The sequence below is a fragment of the Vombatus ursinus genome, unplaced genomic scaffold, assembly GCF_900497805.2.
Source record: "Vombatus ursinus unplaced genomic scaffold, bare-nosed wombat genome assembly UNPS02014935.1, whole genome shotgun sequence".
In the NCBI taxonomy this organism is placed as follows: domain Eukaryota; kingdom Metazoa; phylum Chordata; class Mammalia; order Diprotodontia; family Vombatidae; genus Vombatus; species Vombatus ursinus.
The window spans coordinates 60,283-75,329 of record NW_020954713.1 but is presented as its reverse complement, the minus strand read 5'-3'; the positions used below and the strand labels follow the sequence as shown (position 1 = coordinate 75,329).

The window sequence follows — 15,047 nt, the reverse complement described above, 5'->3', positions numbered from 1 at the left end:
AAGAAGAAAACAGCGTGGGAAGCTGGGGTTGGGACAGGGCACGTGTCAAGAAATGTTCATTTTGAACCTGCTTGAAAATGAATTAAGATTTTGTAGACTGTTTATTGTATCATATATTTAGGTGAAATAGAATATACATGCATGGCCCAGTTTTCAATCACGATACCACTGAATATTCTGTTTGATGAAATGAGGATGGGAAAGAATGGAAAAAAACAACCCAGAATTGCGAAAGAAGTTCATGCTTCTTTGAAGAAGCTGTCTGATTTTAAGTTAAAAACCTCAAAATTGCTTGTTTAATTGGGATATTAATGAAGCAAAATTAATTTGGTGTTAGTGAGCACAGTTAACACCGGATGACTGTCGGAGGAGCAAAGGTGGGCGCCTGAGTTAACTATGACTGAAACTAATTTTTGAGAAAGCACATCTCCACATTAATTAGACAAAGTAAATAGTTTCATTTTAAAATTAAATGACAAAAATGAATGACTTAGCAGCTTTACAACCACTTGTAAATTATGCTGACAAATTTCTTAGTTACTTGTAATTTAATTTTGTTTTTATTAGCTTTTTAAAATTTTATTTTGAAAATAAAAACCAGTATCCAGAATCCTGTCTTGTATTCCTTCTGAACCTAAGTTACATATTTTTGAGATGGATAAACTTAACTGTGCCCATCAGCAACCAAATCACAAGGCTGAGGCAGAAACCCAATCTTCACTACAATACCTGACTGAAAACTAAGGTATCAAAGGAATGATAGTGTTGAGGGTGGCAAATACCGGGGTGTTCTGATGCTGAACTATCTCATGCACACCAGGCAGAGTGGAGAAGAGGAGGAGAGGAAGACCATGCACATTAGAGATACTCAACCAGTATTTGCTGAAGAAGCAAACGCATCATTTTTTTTGAAATCACACTTAAATGATACTTTAAGGTTTAAAAAGTGCTTTTCCCAGAATAACCCTGACTGCCCCAGAACTCCCAGGACTTGTCTGCCTGAAATCTCTTTCAAACACATATACAACTCTTCAAATCCAGAGAGGGAATGGGGTTCAGCAGAACAGATATGATTCTGGGCCCCAGGAACTTTGGAATCTCTTTAAATTCCTACCTAGTACAGATTTTTAGGTACTTGTTCAGATCAGATATTGAGAATAGGGAATCAGATAAACCCAGTCATGGAATTGCCTAGAAACCTAGGATAAAATAGGAAAGGAATTTCAGAAATAATAAAACATAGCTTTATTTCCTAGGAGCTCACCTTTTTTCTCTCCTCCTCTCACCCTGACCACACACACACACACACACACACACACACCCCCTCGCCTGGGGATGCAGTGTAGGGCTCCGCCCTCAGGAGGGTCTCCTGGCAAAGGGCCTGCCAGTGCTCACTGCCCAGGAGTTGGGGCCTGAGACAGAAGCTCCAAGGGAACCAGGAATGGGTTCAGAGGACAGAACTCCAGATCCTGCCACAGCTGGTGCTGAGCAGGGGGAGGACTTGGCCCAGAAGCGGAAGACCTCTCAGGAGCTGGGCTTTCCATGCTTCCTGGGGCACTGCTAGGGGAGGTGCTAACTTCACTGTCTTCCACGGACTGGCCTTTGCCAGGTTCCTCAGGGCTTGGGCCTGAGTTCGATTGAGGGCGTACCAGTTTTCTGTAGGAACTAGCCATGTGGGCCTGCAGCCTTTCACAGGGCAGGCGACTGAGCTCCTCAGGGAGGGACATGAGCAGATCAAGGAGGACGGCAGACTCTAGGAATCAAGAAAAAGGGGGAGTGAGTGTGGCTGGGGATGATGATAAGGGCAACTAGCACTGACAGAGCACTTGAAGGTCTGCAAAGCACTTTACAAGGATGACCTCATTTAATCCTCACAGCAGCCCTGGGAGGAGAGGTTCAATGACTCACCCAGGGTCACACGGTAGTGAGTATCTGAAGCCAAGTCTAGCCCTCTCTCCCCTCCCTATCCCTGCCCCACCTCTCGGCCCATTGCTCTGCCTCTTGCCCCCCACCTCCAGCACTGAGCTCCCCTCTCATCACATTCCCACTCACCTCCAGGGGAAAGCTCAAGGCCCTTGCCACTCCGAGATACACTTGAAAGATATTTATATATCTTCTCAAAGTCAATGACAAAGTCTCCATTTGCGGGTGAGGCCAGGCTAGATTTGGAGGAGTTCATCTTGACCTGGGTGTCTGAGGTGCCAGATACTCCCCCACTGGTCTCTTGGGTGGGCTCTGGAGCCTGAGGTGGGAGTTCTCCCTGGGAACAAGAGTCTTTGGAGAGAAGCTGTCTCTCACTGGCTTGGGTTGGCTTCTCCGGAATGGAGTGGAGCAGACTCACGGGTTCTGTCGCAGCAATGGTCAGGATCTGGGAGGGGCAGAGAGAAAACAGGCACAGCATAAAGGGCCCGCAGTCAGGGGCCTGATGCCTGCAGGAGCCAGGACAGCTTAGAGCAGCCCCTCACCATGAATTTGTTCTTCCTCTGGGTCAGGGGCTCTTTGGTTTCCCACCTCCTTCATTTTCAGAAACTATTCCCTTTTACAGGTCTTTCTCACCCTTCCCAGTGGAAGAAAAACAAAGCCACTGTCATTATCATGCATAGTCTAGCAAAACAAAAACCTTCATTGGCCAGGCCAAAAAATGAATGTCTCTTTTTGCATCTGAAGTTCACCCGTCTCTTGCAAGAGGATCTCCTCAACCTCTCTTGTGCTATGGAACTCTTTGGCAGTTTGGTGACATCTACAAATCCTTTCTCAGAATCACGGTTTTTTAAATCATTAAAGGAAATTAGAAGTTAGTGAAAATAAAGTTAGTCAGTAATTTAAGCATTTATTAAGCATGGACTATGTGCCAGGGACTGTGCTTAACCCTGGGGAGACAAAGGGAGGCAATAAACACCCCCTCTTTCAAAGAGCTCACAATCTAACGAGGGACACAGCATGCAAACAACTGGGTAGCAAACAAGCTACAATCAGCAGAGGGAAGGGCACTAGCATTCAGGGGGATGAGGGAAGGCCTCTTGCAGAAGGTAGGACTTAGGAAGCCAGAGAAACCAGGACGTACAGAGAGTGCCAGGCATGGCGGGCAGCCAGTGAACACCCTTCGAGTCAGGAGATGGAGAGCCAATGGCAGCAGATCAGAGAGGGCATGGAAGGGAGGGAGGGATAAGAAGGCCAAGGGGCTCAGGTCATGAAAGGCTCTGAAAGCCAAACAGGATTTTATATTTGATCCCAGGGGTAGGAGGGAGCCACTGGAGTTTTGAGAGTAGGAGGTGTAATTAGAGTTCAAAGATTCTCCTGAAAATTATTCATGGAACCCTTGGGGGGTGGGGGGGAACGTATCAAGCCTAGTTTAAGATCCCCTGCTCTAGATTTTCCCCAAAAGACAGATGCATGGGTAATGACTTCTCAGAAAGACCATTTTGTGACGTCCTTTTCTGATGGCTCACTGAGGCCAAGGAGAGGCCCTGGGCTCTTTAAGGCTGTCCTGGTAAGTCTACCAAAATGGAAAGCCTTCAAGTCTGCTCTGGTGGCAGTATTCAAGGCTTAGCAGAGCCAGTTCAGGAAAGCCTTATTCCCAGATAGCTGGCCGTGAGAAGATGAAGTTTTCTGACTGTAGGAGCTCAACAAGGTGGTCAACTATGACACAGACAAGGCAGTGCCTACCCTGATGAAATCACAGATATCTGGAAAAAAGAATTGAGTTTGAGAATTTCGGGGCCCCTGGTACCTGGGAAAAGGCAGTGGTCATCGCTTCTTCCAACTGGCTGGTGACCTTTGTAGCCAGATCTGTCCAAACCTAGAATGGAATCCAGTATTACAATCTGATCACCCATGGCCACTGCTTACCTTTTCTTGGCAAGATATCAACTGCCTCCCTTCTTCCTCCCCCAGCTCCATCTCACATCCCTCAAAGACTCCTCTCACACCCAGCCAAATGCCACAGCATCACAGGGACCTTAAGGACCACTAGATTCTAGTCCAGTCCCCTCATTTTACAGATTGGGTAATGGAGGCACAGAGGCTAAAAGACTGGTTCTGGCAAATCCAACGCTCCTGCCATCCTTCCGTGTGCCACACCAATTAAACTGGGGTCTTTTCTCTCACACCCCACCTCTTGCTTATGGGTCTCCTGTCCCCCACATTCTGACTTCTCTGGTATTCTCACCCCATCTTCACCTCAATGGGGGCTGGAACTTCAGCCTTGTGAAGCCTCTGTTCCTTCTGGCAGCAGCGATGCTCCTGCTGAATTACCTCCCGGGTCACACGACGCTTCAACAACTGCAAGAAATCCTGGATCTAGCAAGAAACAACAGGAGGGGTACAGAAGGAATCAGAAAGGATGCTAACGTCCTGAGTTTGTCCAAAGCTTCACTCAGGGTAGGGCTGAGGGCTGTCCCATTCCCCGTGTCCCCTGAACACACTGCCTCAAGCATTCAGTAAGCCTAAATCCAAGCCAACGAGCATCATTAATCACATAATAATCATGATTGCCGGTATTTATATAGTGCTTTAAGTGGCAAAGCACTTTACGAATGTTAACTCATTTAACTATGTGCCAAACACTGTGCTAAGCACTGGGGATACAAACGTAGGCAAAAATAGCTCCTGACCCAAAGGAGCTCATGACATAATCTGAATCAAACCCATCTCCTACAGGAAGCCTTCCCTGGTTTCCCCTGGTAAGTTAAGTCCTGCCCCTTAAACACAGAGAGACCTTTGTACCTTCTACTATATTTGTCACATCGTAGTGCATGTTATCTGTTTTGGTTTTAACCCCCACGAGACTCTGAGTCTCAGGACTGGCATTCTATATCAAGAAGGTGTATTAATACTCACAAGCAGAAATCCATCTATTTTCAAAAATCATTTGATGATGTGTTTCATACTAGTCTTACAGAAGAGACAGAGAGACGTGGGCTAGATGAATGGTGTAAAGTTCAAAGACAAGGATCCCTGCTGGCTGCATGTTGACTTAGAAAACCACATATTCACATCATCTATGTTTTGTTTTATTTTTGTTTATTTTGTTACACATTTCCCAACTGGTGTTTGACATTTCTAGGCTAGAAGAGGGTACAATTACATAGATGGAGAGCTAGCTGGATGGTTGGACATGAATGACTTGGTATCAAATTGGAAGGAAGTTTTCAGTGCAATGCATCAGGATCGATGCTGGGCCATGTGCTGGTTAATATTTTTATCAAGACCTTGCATAAAGGCATAACGGGCACGCTTATCAGTTTTGTAGATCAGTTTTGGAAGGGATAGCCAATAAATACACTGGACATGGGAACACTGGAGCCAAAATTCAGTGGTGATGAGACAGGGTGGCGTAGGGGGAAAGCATGACAACTTCAGGCCTTAACTATGCCATATACTGCCTGTGCCACCCTGGAGAAGGCATTGCCTTTTCTGGTCTTACATTCCTTATCTAGAAAATAAAGGAAGGGGCTGGACACAATGGCCTGGGAGTCCTCTCCAACTTGAAATCTATGAAATAGTAAAATACAAATTCTTAGATGTGGGTTTTAAAAAATCAGCTTCATGAGCTGGGGCAGGCATCAGGATTGTCTCCCCTAATTAGAATGTGAGTTGCTTGAGACATTTTATTTGTATCCCTAACAATTAGCACAGTGCTTGGCTCACAGCAAACAGTTAATAAGTGCTTTTCCATTAGGTAGGAAATGTTCCATGCCAAAGCATGGTAAGACAGCAGTTTGTCTGAAAAGTATCTGGGGTTTGGGTGACTCACAGAGCCAACTGAGAAGGCAGCCAAAACAAAGCTTGGACTGCATTAAGAGAGGCACTGCTTCCAAGAGTAAAGAGGTGATGGTCCCACTGCACTCTGCCCTGGTCAGACCACTTCTGAAGTGCTGTACTAAGCCTGGCCACATTGGGGAAGGACACTGGTAAGCTGAGGAGCATCCAAAGAAGGGCCTGGATAAAGGTTTTGAGAAAGGCTTTGAGTCCATGAAGGAATTAGGGATGTTTACCATAAAGAAGAGAAGACTTAGTAGAAACATGAGAGACCTTCAAATACTTGGGAAAACCCCTGTGGAAGAAGGGGTTCAATGCGTTCTGTTTGGGTCCAGATCGCAGAACCAGGAGTGAAGGATACATGGAGGCAAATACAGGCTTGAGACAAGGAAAGACTTGGCAGCAGCGGGAGCTCTCTCAAAGATGAAGAGGCTGCCTTGTGGGTCAAAAGGTCTCTCTGGGCGAGGTTTCTGAAGCCGGACCTCCAGTTTCTGGGACACTGAAGGCCTTCTTCTTCAAGCTGCACGTGGATTACTTGGCTACTGAGGGTCCACCCTTCCAGAAGAAGGTCAGGCCCTCCTTGAGGGTGGGGCCTCCCCAGTTCTTCCTAAGTGCCTGGCACACAGTGGGTATTTAATAAATGCTTTTTGAACTGGATTTCAACTCTAAAATGCTGTGATTCTTTAATGTAATATGTTAATTTCCTCAGGGCCTTGCACTCAGAAGGTACTTCATAACTGTGTTGAATTTCTTGAACTTAATATAGAAAATCCCAATCATCCTTTTTTCCTTGGATAATCCACCCTATCTTGCCTGAGGAAGGGGAAGAGATCACCTCTCCTTCCTGATAGGAGGGATTTCCTCCTTCATGCTGGACCCCATTTTTCTCCCAAAGCTGACATCAATTATTTTCTGGATGCCACTGGCTTCAAGAGAGTAGCCTACCCTTGGTTCTCTCTCTCTCTGCCTCTTTGGGCACCCCCAGGACTCTTCTAACCAGCACATAGGAGGCTGGTTAGACTGAACGGATAACCCAATTCCTGCTTTTTAAACACCAGTTGTCTTTGTCTCTCACAGATCTTTACCCTGCCCCAACAGTCTGAGTAAGACATAAGCTCGTCCCCAACTCTGCTCTGTACAGCCTGAGGACCCAGACCACAAGACTGCTATCCCTGGGAGGGCTTAGGGAGACCATGAAGCCAAATGGGCTCATTTTAAATATGGAAAAATTGAAGCAAAGAAGAGGGAACTGGCTTGCCCAAGGTTACAAAGTCAGGAGCAGGGTGTCAGGACTCACACAAAGTACTCAGGGTACTGAAGGAGCATGAGCTCCCTCAGTCTCACCTGAGCCTCACTTCCATCCTGGGGATCCCCCTCATAGCTCCCCCAAATCCCCCAGGCCTTTCCCACTTTAGCCTCAATCCATCTCAACCTCAGCCCTCCTCCAACCAGGTTCAGCTCTCCTCCAACCAGGTTCAGCTGAGTCTCACCTTTCATAGCACAGATTAATAATAATGATGATGATGATGATAACAACGACAGCAGCATTTATATAGGCCTCAAGGTTTGCAAGGTGCTTCTCATGTTATCTTACTTGGTCCTCACCACATTCCCCTAATACAGGTGAAGAAACTGAGGCTGAGAGTATTGATTGAAGTAACTTGCCCAAGGTCACAGAGCTAGTTACTGCCTGAAGCAGAATTCAAATTCAGGTCTTCCTGATTCCAGGTCCAGCACTCCATCCACTGTGCCATCCAGCTGGCCTAAATCCAGCCCCAATCCCTCATCTAAAACTCACCCAAACCTGGGCCTGGCCCCCAACCAAATGTAACTCTGGCCCTGCCCCACCCCTTACCTAAGACTCCAGGCTCTGGCTCAGCCCCTTTCTTTACCCTCTCACTGGCCCCAGAATCCCTGCTCCCTCTCCTAATCTTACCAGGGAGCCCCTCCCCTGCTCAGTTAAGATCCCCTCAGATTCCCCTCCTCCCTGTGTGAACCTGACTCTTAGCCACCTAAATTCTCCCACCCTCTTCACCTCAACCTAGCTCTTGCCAGGAAAGCCCTCTGCCTCCCTCCAGCCTCACCTCTCATCCCAGCCCTGACCCATCTGAGCCTCGAACTTTGCCCTTTTCTCTTCAGCCCTGCTCCCAACCTTCCTCCTCTCCTGCCCCCATGAACTCCAATTCCTTGATTTCTCAATTGTCTCCCAGGCCATTTCCCCTGCACTGGCCACTCTCTCCTCTTTTTTTCCATCCTGACCCCTTGTTAAACTAATTCAGTTCTACACTGTGGCCCTCTCTTGAATCCCTAGCCCCTTTATCATTTCCTCCATTATGCCCTGCCAAAACTCAGCCTGGATCACTCCCACTATTTGCCACTTTCCGTATTACACATATGCTACAAAATGAAGATGAAGAAAATCACACAATCATTCTGACTAGGTCCACTACAAATTTGATACACAACCTCAACTGGGCCCTCACTGCTGCTAGGTAAACCTTCTACACCTCCCTCATCAACTCACTCTCTCACTCTCCACAGCAGCTCTTTCAAACCTCCTCATCCCTCCTCAAACCTCCCCTGGCTCTCCCTCCCCCTACTCTCTCAGCTGAGAACCTTGCCTCATATTTTACAGAAAAAAAAAATGAGGCCATTCACCATGAGCTCCCTCTTCTCCCTCTTTCTCATCTCCTATCACCCACGTGCCTTCTGTCCCTCTCTTCTCCTCCACCCCTGTCTCCTTGATAAGGTGGACTTACTCCTTACCAAGGCTAACCCTTCTACATGCTCAACGGGAACCTATTCCATCTCATCTCCAGTAACAGATTATCGCCCTCTGTCATCTGACTCTATCTCTTATTTTCAATCTCTCCAGCCTACTGGCTCATTTCCTGCTGCCTACAAACATGCCCAAGTCTCCATCATCCTGGAAAAACCCTCACTTGATCCTTCCATCCTTGCTAACTACCATGCTATGTCTTTTCTGTCCTTTGTGGCTAAACTCCAAGAGAAGGCCGTCTACAACAGGTGCTTCCACTATCCTTCTTAACCCCTCAACTCCTGCTCATGACCTCACTATTCCACCAAAACTGCTCCTTCCAAGTTGTCAATGATCTCTTGGCTGTCAAACCCAACGGCCCTTTCTCAATCCTCATTCTCCTTGACCTCTCTGCAGCCTTTGACACTGAGGATCATTCTCTCTTCTTTGATCCTCTCTTCTCTCTGGGTTTCTCCTCCTACCTCTCTGATCGCTCCTTTACTGGACCCTTCTCCAGATCACAGGTATCCCTCTGGGTTCTGTGCTGAGCCCTCTTCTCTTCTCCCTCCATACTACTTCACTTGATGATCTCATCAGCTCCAGTGAATTTAATTATGATCTCTAAAGTGATGATTCTCAAATCTACTTTTCTTCTATCTCCAATTGCCTTTCAGACATCTCAAACTGGATGTCCAGTAGACATCTGAAACTCAATATGTCTAAAACTGAACTCATTATCTTTCCCCCTAAACCTTCCCCACCGCCTATCTCCCCTATGACTGTAGAAAGCAACACCACACTCCCAATCCCTCAGGCTCCCAAACTAGGAGTCATTCTAGATTCCTCACTATCTCTTACCCCCATATCCAAGCTGTTTCCAAGGCCTGTGAATTTCTTTTCTCCCTCCCTCCCTCCCTTCCTTCCTTCATTCCTTCCTTGAAATTGGGGTTAAATGGCTTGCCCAGAGTCACACAGCTAGTGTGTGTTCTGTGTCTGAGGCCAGATTTCAACTCAGGTCCTCCTGACTCCAGGGCCAGTGCTCTATCCACTGCAAGGCCTGTCAATTTCACCTTTGCAACATCTCTCCCACATGTCCCCTTCTCTCCTCTGACACTGTCACCCCCCTAGTGCAGACTCTCATCATCTCACACCCAGTCCTATAACAATAGCCTGCTGGGGGTGGAGGGTTGTGTTCCTACCTGACTCAAACGTCTCACCACCAATCCATCCTCCAATCAGCCACTAAAGTGATTTTCCTAAAGCACAGGTCTGATCATATCACCAGAGTCCCTACTCAATAAACTCCAGTGGCTTCCTATTGCCTCGAGGATCAAATACAAAATGCTCTACTTGGCATTCAAAGCCCTTCATAACCTGGCCCCCTCCTCCCTTTCCAGTTTTCTTACACCTTACTCCCCAGCAAGTATTCTTCCACCCAGTGACACCGGCCTCCTGCCTCTTCCACAAACAAGACCCTCCATCTCTCAGCTCTGGGCATTCTCTCTGGCTGTCCCCCATGCTGGTAACACTCTTCCTCCTCCACTCTGACCACTGACCTCCCTGGCTTCCTTTAAGTCCCAGCTAAAGTCCTACCTTCTACGGGAAGCCTTCCCCAACCCCACTTAATTCCAGTGCCTTCCCTCTGTCAACTGTCTCCTGCTTATCTTGTACATAGCTTACTTTGTAGATATTTATTTACACATTTTCTCCCTCTTTAGATTCATTCACTCAATAGTCATTTATTAAGCATATCCTATGTGCTGGGCACTGTGCTGTGTGCTGTGAGCCCCTTGACAGCATGGATTGTCTTTTGCCTCTTTTTGTACCCCCAGCGCTTAGCACAGTGCCTGGCACATACTCGTAACTTAATAAAAGCGGACTAATTGACGTTCCACTCAGCCCCATGCCCAGCACATGCCCCCAGAACCCAACCCCGCCCCTTTCCCTTCATCCCCGCCCCTACAGCCTCGTTCCTGTCCTTGCCCCGCCCCCTACTTCAGCCTCCCTGGGCTCCTATCCCTCACTTCTCCTTTTCCTCCAGCCCCGCCCCCACATCAGTCTCGCACCGCCTCTCTTCCCTCGGCCCTGCCCCCAGACCGCAGCCTGGTTCTGGCCCGAGCCATGCTCCGCCCCCTCCCCCTCGGCCCCGCCCCCGAACCTCAGCCTCGCTCCGGTGGGGCAGCCCCTGCCTCAGCTCCGCAGCCTCGGGTTCCCGCTCCCCGTCTCGTGCCTGCAGTAAACGGAGGAGTTGCTGCTTTTCCCGTGGGGTCCAGAGCGTGGCCGTGCGGACCCCGGCCGGGGCCAGCCCTCGGTACCGCGCCGGGGCCGCGCGCCGCCTTACAGGAGGCTTCATGACGGCCTGAGCCGGGAGCTGACGCCTCCAGTCTCCAAATACGCCAAACGGTCACTTCCGGATACGCCCCGCTACGGCGGCTGTTAAGAGCCAAAAAAGGGCCAACGGGGAGGCTGTGGCAGCTTTGCTTTTCGTCAGTGCCGTTAGATACGCCTCTATCCCAGGGAAGGAGGAGAGGAAATAAGCTACGCCCGAGTTGAAAAACCAAGTCTTTACTTAAGGGCATGATATTTAATGCTGCATCTGGACTGTAACTTGTGCAAGATTTCAGATCAGTTGTAGTGAACAACTGCAACAGGCAAATGTCTGTTTGGCCTCCTCAAACACTTGAAAATGTTTTCTTTCCAAGGCTTCGGGCCCCCATTGCCTTCAACTTCACCACATGCAGTGGCTCCCCATTGCCTGATAGCTTGTTTGTAAGTAGTTGTTAGTATGATGGGCAGGGACTGTCTTTCCTTTCTTTGTATCCCTACCACTTACCCCAATGCCTGGCCATGAGCCTGTCAGTCCCCAAACATTTATTAAGCTCCTACCACGTGCTAGTCACTGTGGGAAGCTCTGGGGATACAGGGGCAAAAGATAGTCCCCTGCCTTCAAGGAGCTTACAATCTAATGGGGACATCAAGCAAACAAATATCTACTAACGAGCTCTATACAGGATAAGGAGGACATAATTAACAGAGGGAAGGCACTAGGGTTAAGAAATTGGGAAAGGCTTCCTGTAAAAGATGAGATTTTGGTTGGGACTTAAAAGGAAGCCAGGGAGGCCAGTAAGGTGGAGTGGAGGAAGGACATCCTTTCCAGGGATGGGCAACAGCCAGAGAAAATACCTGTAATTGGGAGGTGGAGTGTCTGGTGGGTGGAACAGCCAGGAGACTGGTGTCACTAGGTTGAAGAATATGAGTTGAGAAATAAGGTATAAGAATAACAGCAAGGTAGGAGTGATGCGTTTAGGGGTTCAGGGGTCCTGGGACCCCAGAATCACAATACGGGGGTCCTACCTGAAAGAATTTGACCCAAGCCTTCTTTCAGCCAAAGACAAGGTTTATTAGAACATCTGTCATATTCGGCAGGCTCTTAAGGAGTCTGAACATTAGTAAGCAATAGCTTATTATAAGAATCTGACCAGTGGCTAGATTATAAGAATCTCAGCATCTTAATGGAGATGAGATGGACCTTATGTACAGAAAGACTGTGGGAGGGATCTAGGAGTGGCCAAGTAATTTGGGGTGACTGAAGGAAGTGTCTAAGGAAGATCTGGATGGGAGTGGCCAGTAAACTGGGGTGAACAGAACTCCTGGGACCTGGACAATGGAGCCTAGCTAGGATTAAGTGTGGGAAATGGCCAGGGGCGGTAGGGAGGTAAGACAATTGAAGTTGATGGGATTGTAGCCTCAGGTGAACGACACAGATTTGGCCATGTGGGAAAGTCCAGAGCTTTTCCTTTCTGGGGTCTAGATCCCATCCTCGTCAGGAGGGTGCTAGGTTATGAAGGGCTTTGAATGTCAAGCAGATCATTTTGTATTTGATCCTGCTGGCAACAGGGAGCCACTGGAGTTTTTTGAGTAGGGGGAATGACAAGGTTGGACCTTTGTTTTAGGAAAATTACTTTAATGGCTGAATGGATAGATTGGAGTGGAAAGAGACTTGAGCACACTTGAGAGGCTCCAGACCTTCCTGCAGGCTATTGCAATAATCCAGGTGTGAGGTGATGTGGGCTTTCACCAGGGTGGTGGCAGTGTCACAGGAGAGAAGAGGAGTGGGAGAGATATTGCAAAGGTGAAATTGTCACACTTTGGCAACGCCTGGATTATCAATAGAGATTTTGTTTTTGTTTTTTTAAGGATAGGAGAGACAAGGGCATGTTTGTAGGCAATAGGGAAGGAGTCAGTAGGGAGTGGTTGAAAATAAGTGAAAGAGTGGGGACAACAGAGTGGCCCTTTGGATTTGTTCTGGGTTCAGTCAAAGGGCCGCACTTGAGGATCTAGAGGGTTACATGTGGCCTCAAGGCCGTAGGTTCCCTCTGTGTCTAAACATTAGTGGAAAGAATGATTACTTGATTCTCCATATCTGTGAAGGGCAAAGTTGGTAAGGGCTTGGGAGATGAGAAAACCTTCTCTTCTATTCCAGCTTTGAGAGAGGATTCATCAGGATTCCAGGCCCTTTTCATTCAGAGTGCTTTGGAGGGAAAGAAAGATTTTTGGAAGATGCAGAAACATAGAGCAGTCGGCTCCTTGACATATCTCTGATTTTCAGCTTGCTGCAATAAAGACTTTGTTGAATGTCTCCTTGGGTGAGATAGAAACTTTCAGGTTAGTTGAGATGGATTGCTCCCAGTGGTAGGACCCATTCATTCTATGTATTGCCTGGTATATTCTAATCTGTAGAACTTCTCTGATTTCTGTTTGCTATTGATGTGGATAAATGGGCTTATTCCCTAGATTCACTCTTTGTGATGGACACTGTATAACTGGCATTTGGTGGGTAGGAAGTAAAGCCTCTAGATATAACTTGAGGCACTCCTTCCCTATTAAGAGATAGTGACCAGGAAAGCAGCTTGAATTTATAAATCATTTTCCCTAGATTAACACTATTTGACTGGGCAGAGAGATATAATTCTAGTCTAGTATTCCTCTTTGAGGGTAACTAGATGGCACAATGAATAAAATGACAGTCCTGGAGTCAGGAAGCTTCATCTTTCTGAGTTCAAATCTGTCTTCAGACACTTGCTAGCTGTGTGACTCTTGGTGCGTCACTTAACTCACTTTGCCTCAGTTTCCTCATCTGTAAAATGAGCCAGAGAAGGCAATGGCAAACCACCCCACTATCTCTGCCAAGAAAACCCCAAATGGGGTCATGAAGAGTTGGACACAACTGAAATGACTGAACAACAACAGTGTGCCAAGTACTGTCCTTCACGTTGACATTGACTAATATGGACCTTTGTAATTGACCTGAGTTTTGTTGCTTCTCCATTTTAACTTTATTTACACTGTTGTAGTTATTGTGTGTATGGTTCTTTTGGCTCCACTTTCTTCACTCTGTGTCACTTTCCATATTTCTCTGAATTAATTCTTCATGTTTGTCATTCCTTGTGGGGCGGTAATATTCTATTACTTTCCTAGCACTTGGTGGCAATGCAGTGGATAGAACCCTGGGCCCAGAGTCAGGCAGATCTAAAATCAAATCTGGCCTCAGACACAACCTGTTGTGTGACCTTAGGCAGGTAACTTCACCTGTCTGCCTCAGTTTCCTTAACTGTAACATGGAGATAATAATAGCACCTACCTCCCAGGGTTGCTGTGAGGATAAAATGTGATAATAATTGTAAAACACTTAGCACAGTGCCTGGCACATAGCAGGTATTTAATAAATGCTTGTGTCCTTCCTCTTACATGAAAGGTCACCAGAAAAGATACTCTAGGTTGCAGGTAATCTTGGGATCCACAGCCATTCAAAACAATAAATCATAAACCCCCACCAATGTCTTTACTCTTTCTTAGTTTTATTTTCTTAATTATATTGTTTTGTTTTTATATTCCATTTAGGATTACCCTCACTCTGTGATGGGTCTCTTGTAACAAAGTAAACAGTTAAGTAAAACTTAATACAGTGACTACATCGAGTGTGTGCTCAACATTGTACATCTGTAATATCCTTCTTCTTTATTAAAAAAAATAGATATCAATTTTCTCTTCCTCCCATCTTTCAACCCATTGAAAAAATGGAAACAAAAAATTAATTCCTTGCAACAAATATGCTTAGTCAGACAAAACAAATTCCTTCATTGGCAGGGAATCATGAATGGTCTAAACTTTCCTTTGACCTCCCAGCTTGTGCTGTTTGTGTCCCCTGAGGGAAGGTGACAAGGGCAGGCCATGTTCTATCTGTGCCGGCACAAGGCGCCGCCCACCTTCTGCTGCCAGCCTGATCTCCCAGCTGGAATGGGGAGGACCTCTAGCACAAAAAGATCAACTTTTCTTTTGACCCACATCAGATCTTACGTCTCTTGCTAGGCCTGTCCCTTGGGAAAGAGGAAGAGGAAAGTCGGTGGGACTTTCTTCTACTGCTTCACCATGTTGTGCCAAATCTCCAAAGAAAAGTAGTGGACAGGGCTGTACTTTCCATCTTATGCTGCCCTTGTCTTTAGGCCGATCCCCATCATCCTTTGGGAAG

The 15,047-nt window shown here is 47.0% G+C and overlaps 1 protein-coding gene across 1 annotated transcript; it reads right to left on the bottom strand.

Moving 5' to 3' along the window:
• Window positions 1-537: 537 nt before the first annotated feature.
• On the bottom strand, window positions 538-10,871 carry SNAPC2 (small nuclear RNA activating complex polypeptide 2). The gene is made up of 5 exons (XM_027844054.1): window positions 10,677-10,871; window positions 4,180-4,299; window positions 3,731-3,799; window positions 2,053-2,368; window positions 538-1,753 (listed from the first exon to the last, which is right to left on the bottom strand). Exons 1-5 carry the CDS (start codon window positions 10,869-10,871, stop codon window positions 1,392-1,394), a joined length of 1,062 nt encoding a protein of 353 aa, XP_027699855.1. The 3' UTR covers window positions 538-1,391.
• Between the last annotated feature and the right edge of the window lie 4,176 nt (window positions 10,872-15,047).

Bases quoted from the DNA above. Each gene is read 5' to 3' on its own strand.
- SNAPC2 (XM_027844054.1), bottom strand. From the start codon at position 10,871: ATGAAGCCTCCTGTAAGGCGGCGCGCGGCCCCGGCGCGGTACCGAGGG. The intron at 4,300-10,676 runs GTTCGGGGGCGG...GTTTCTTGCTAG, and splicing joins CCCACCGGAGCGAGGCTGAG to ATCCAGGATTTCTTGCAGTT. The intron at 1,754-2,052 runs GTGAGTGGGAAT...CTTGATTCCTAG, and splicing joins CCTTGAGCTTTCCCCTGGAG to AGTCTGCCGTCCTCCTTGAT.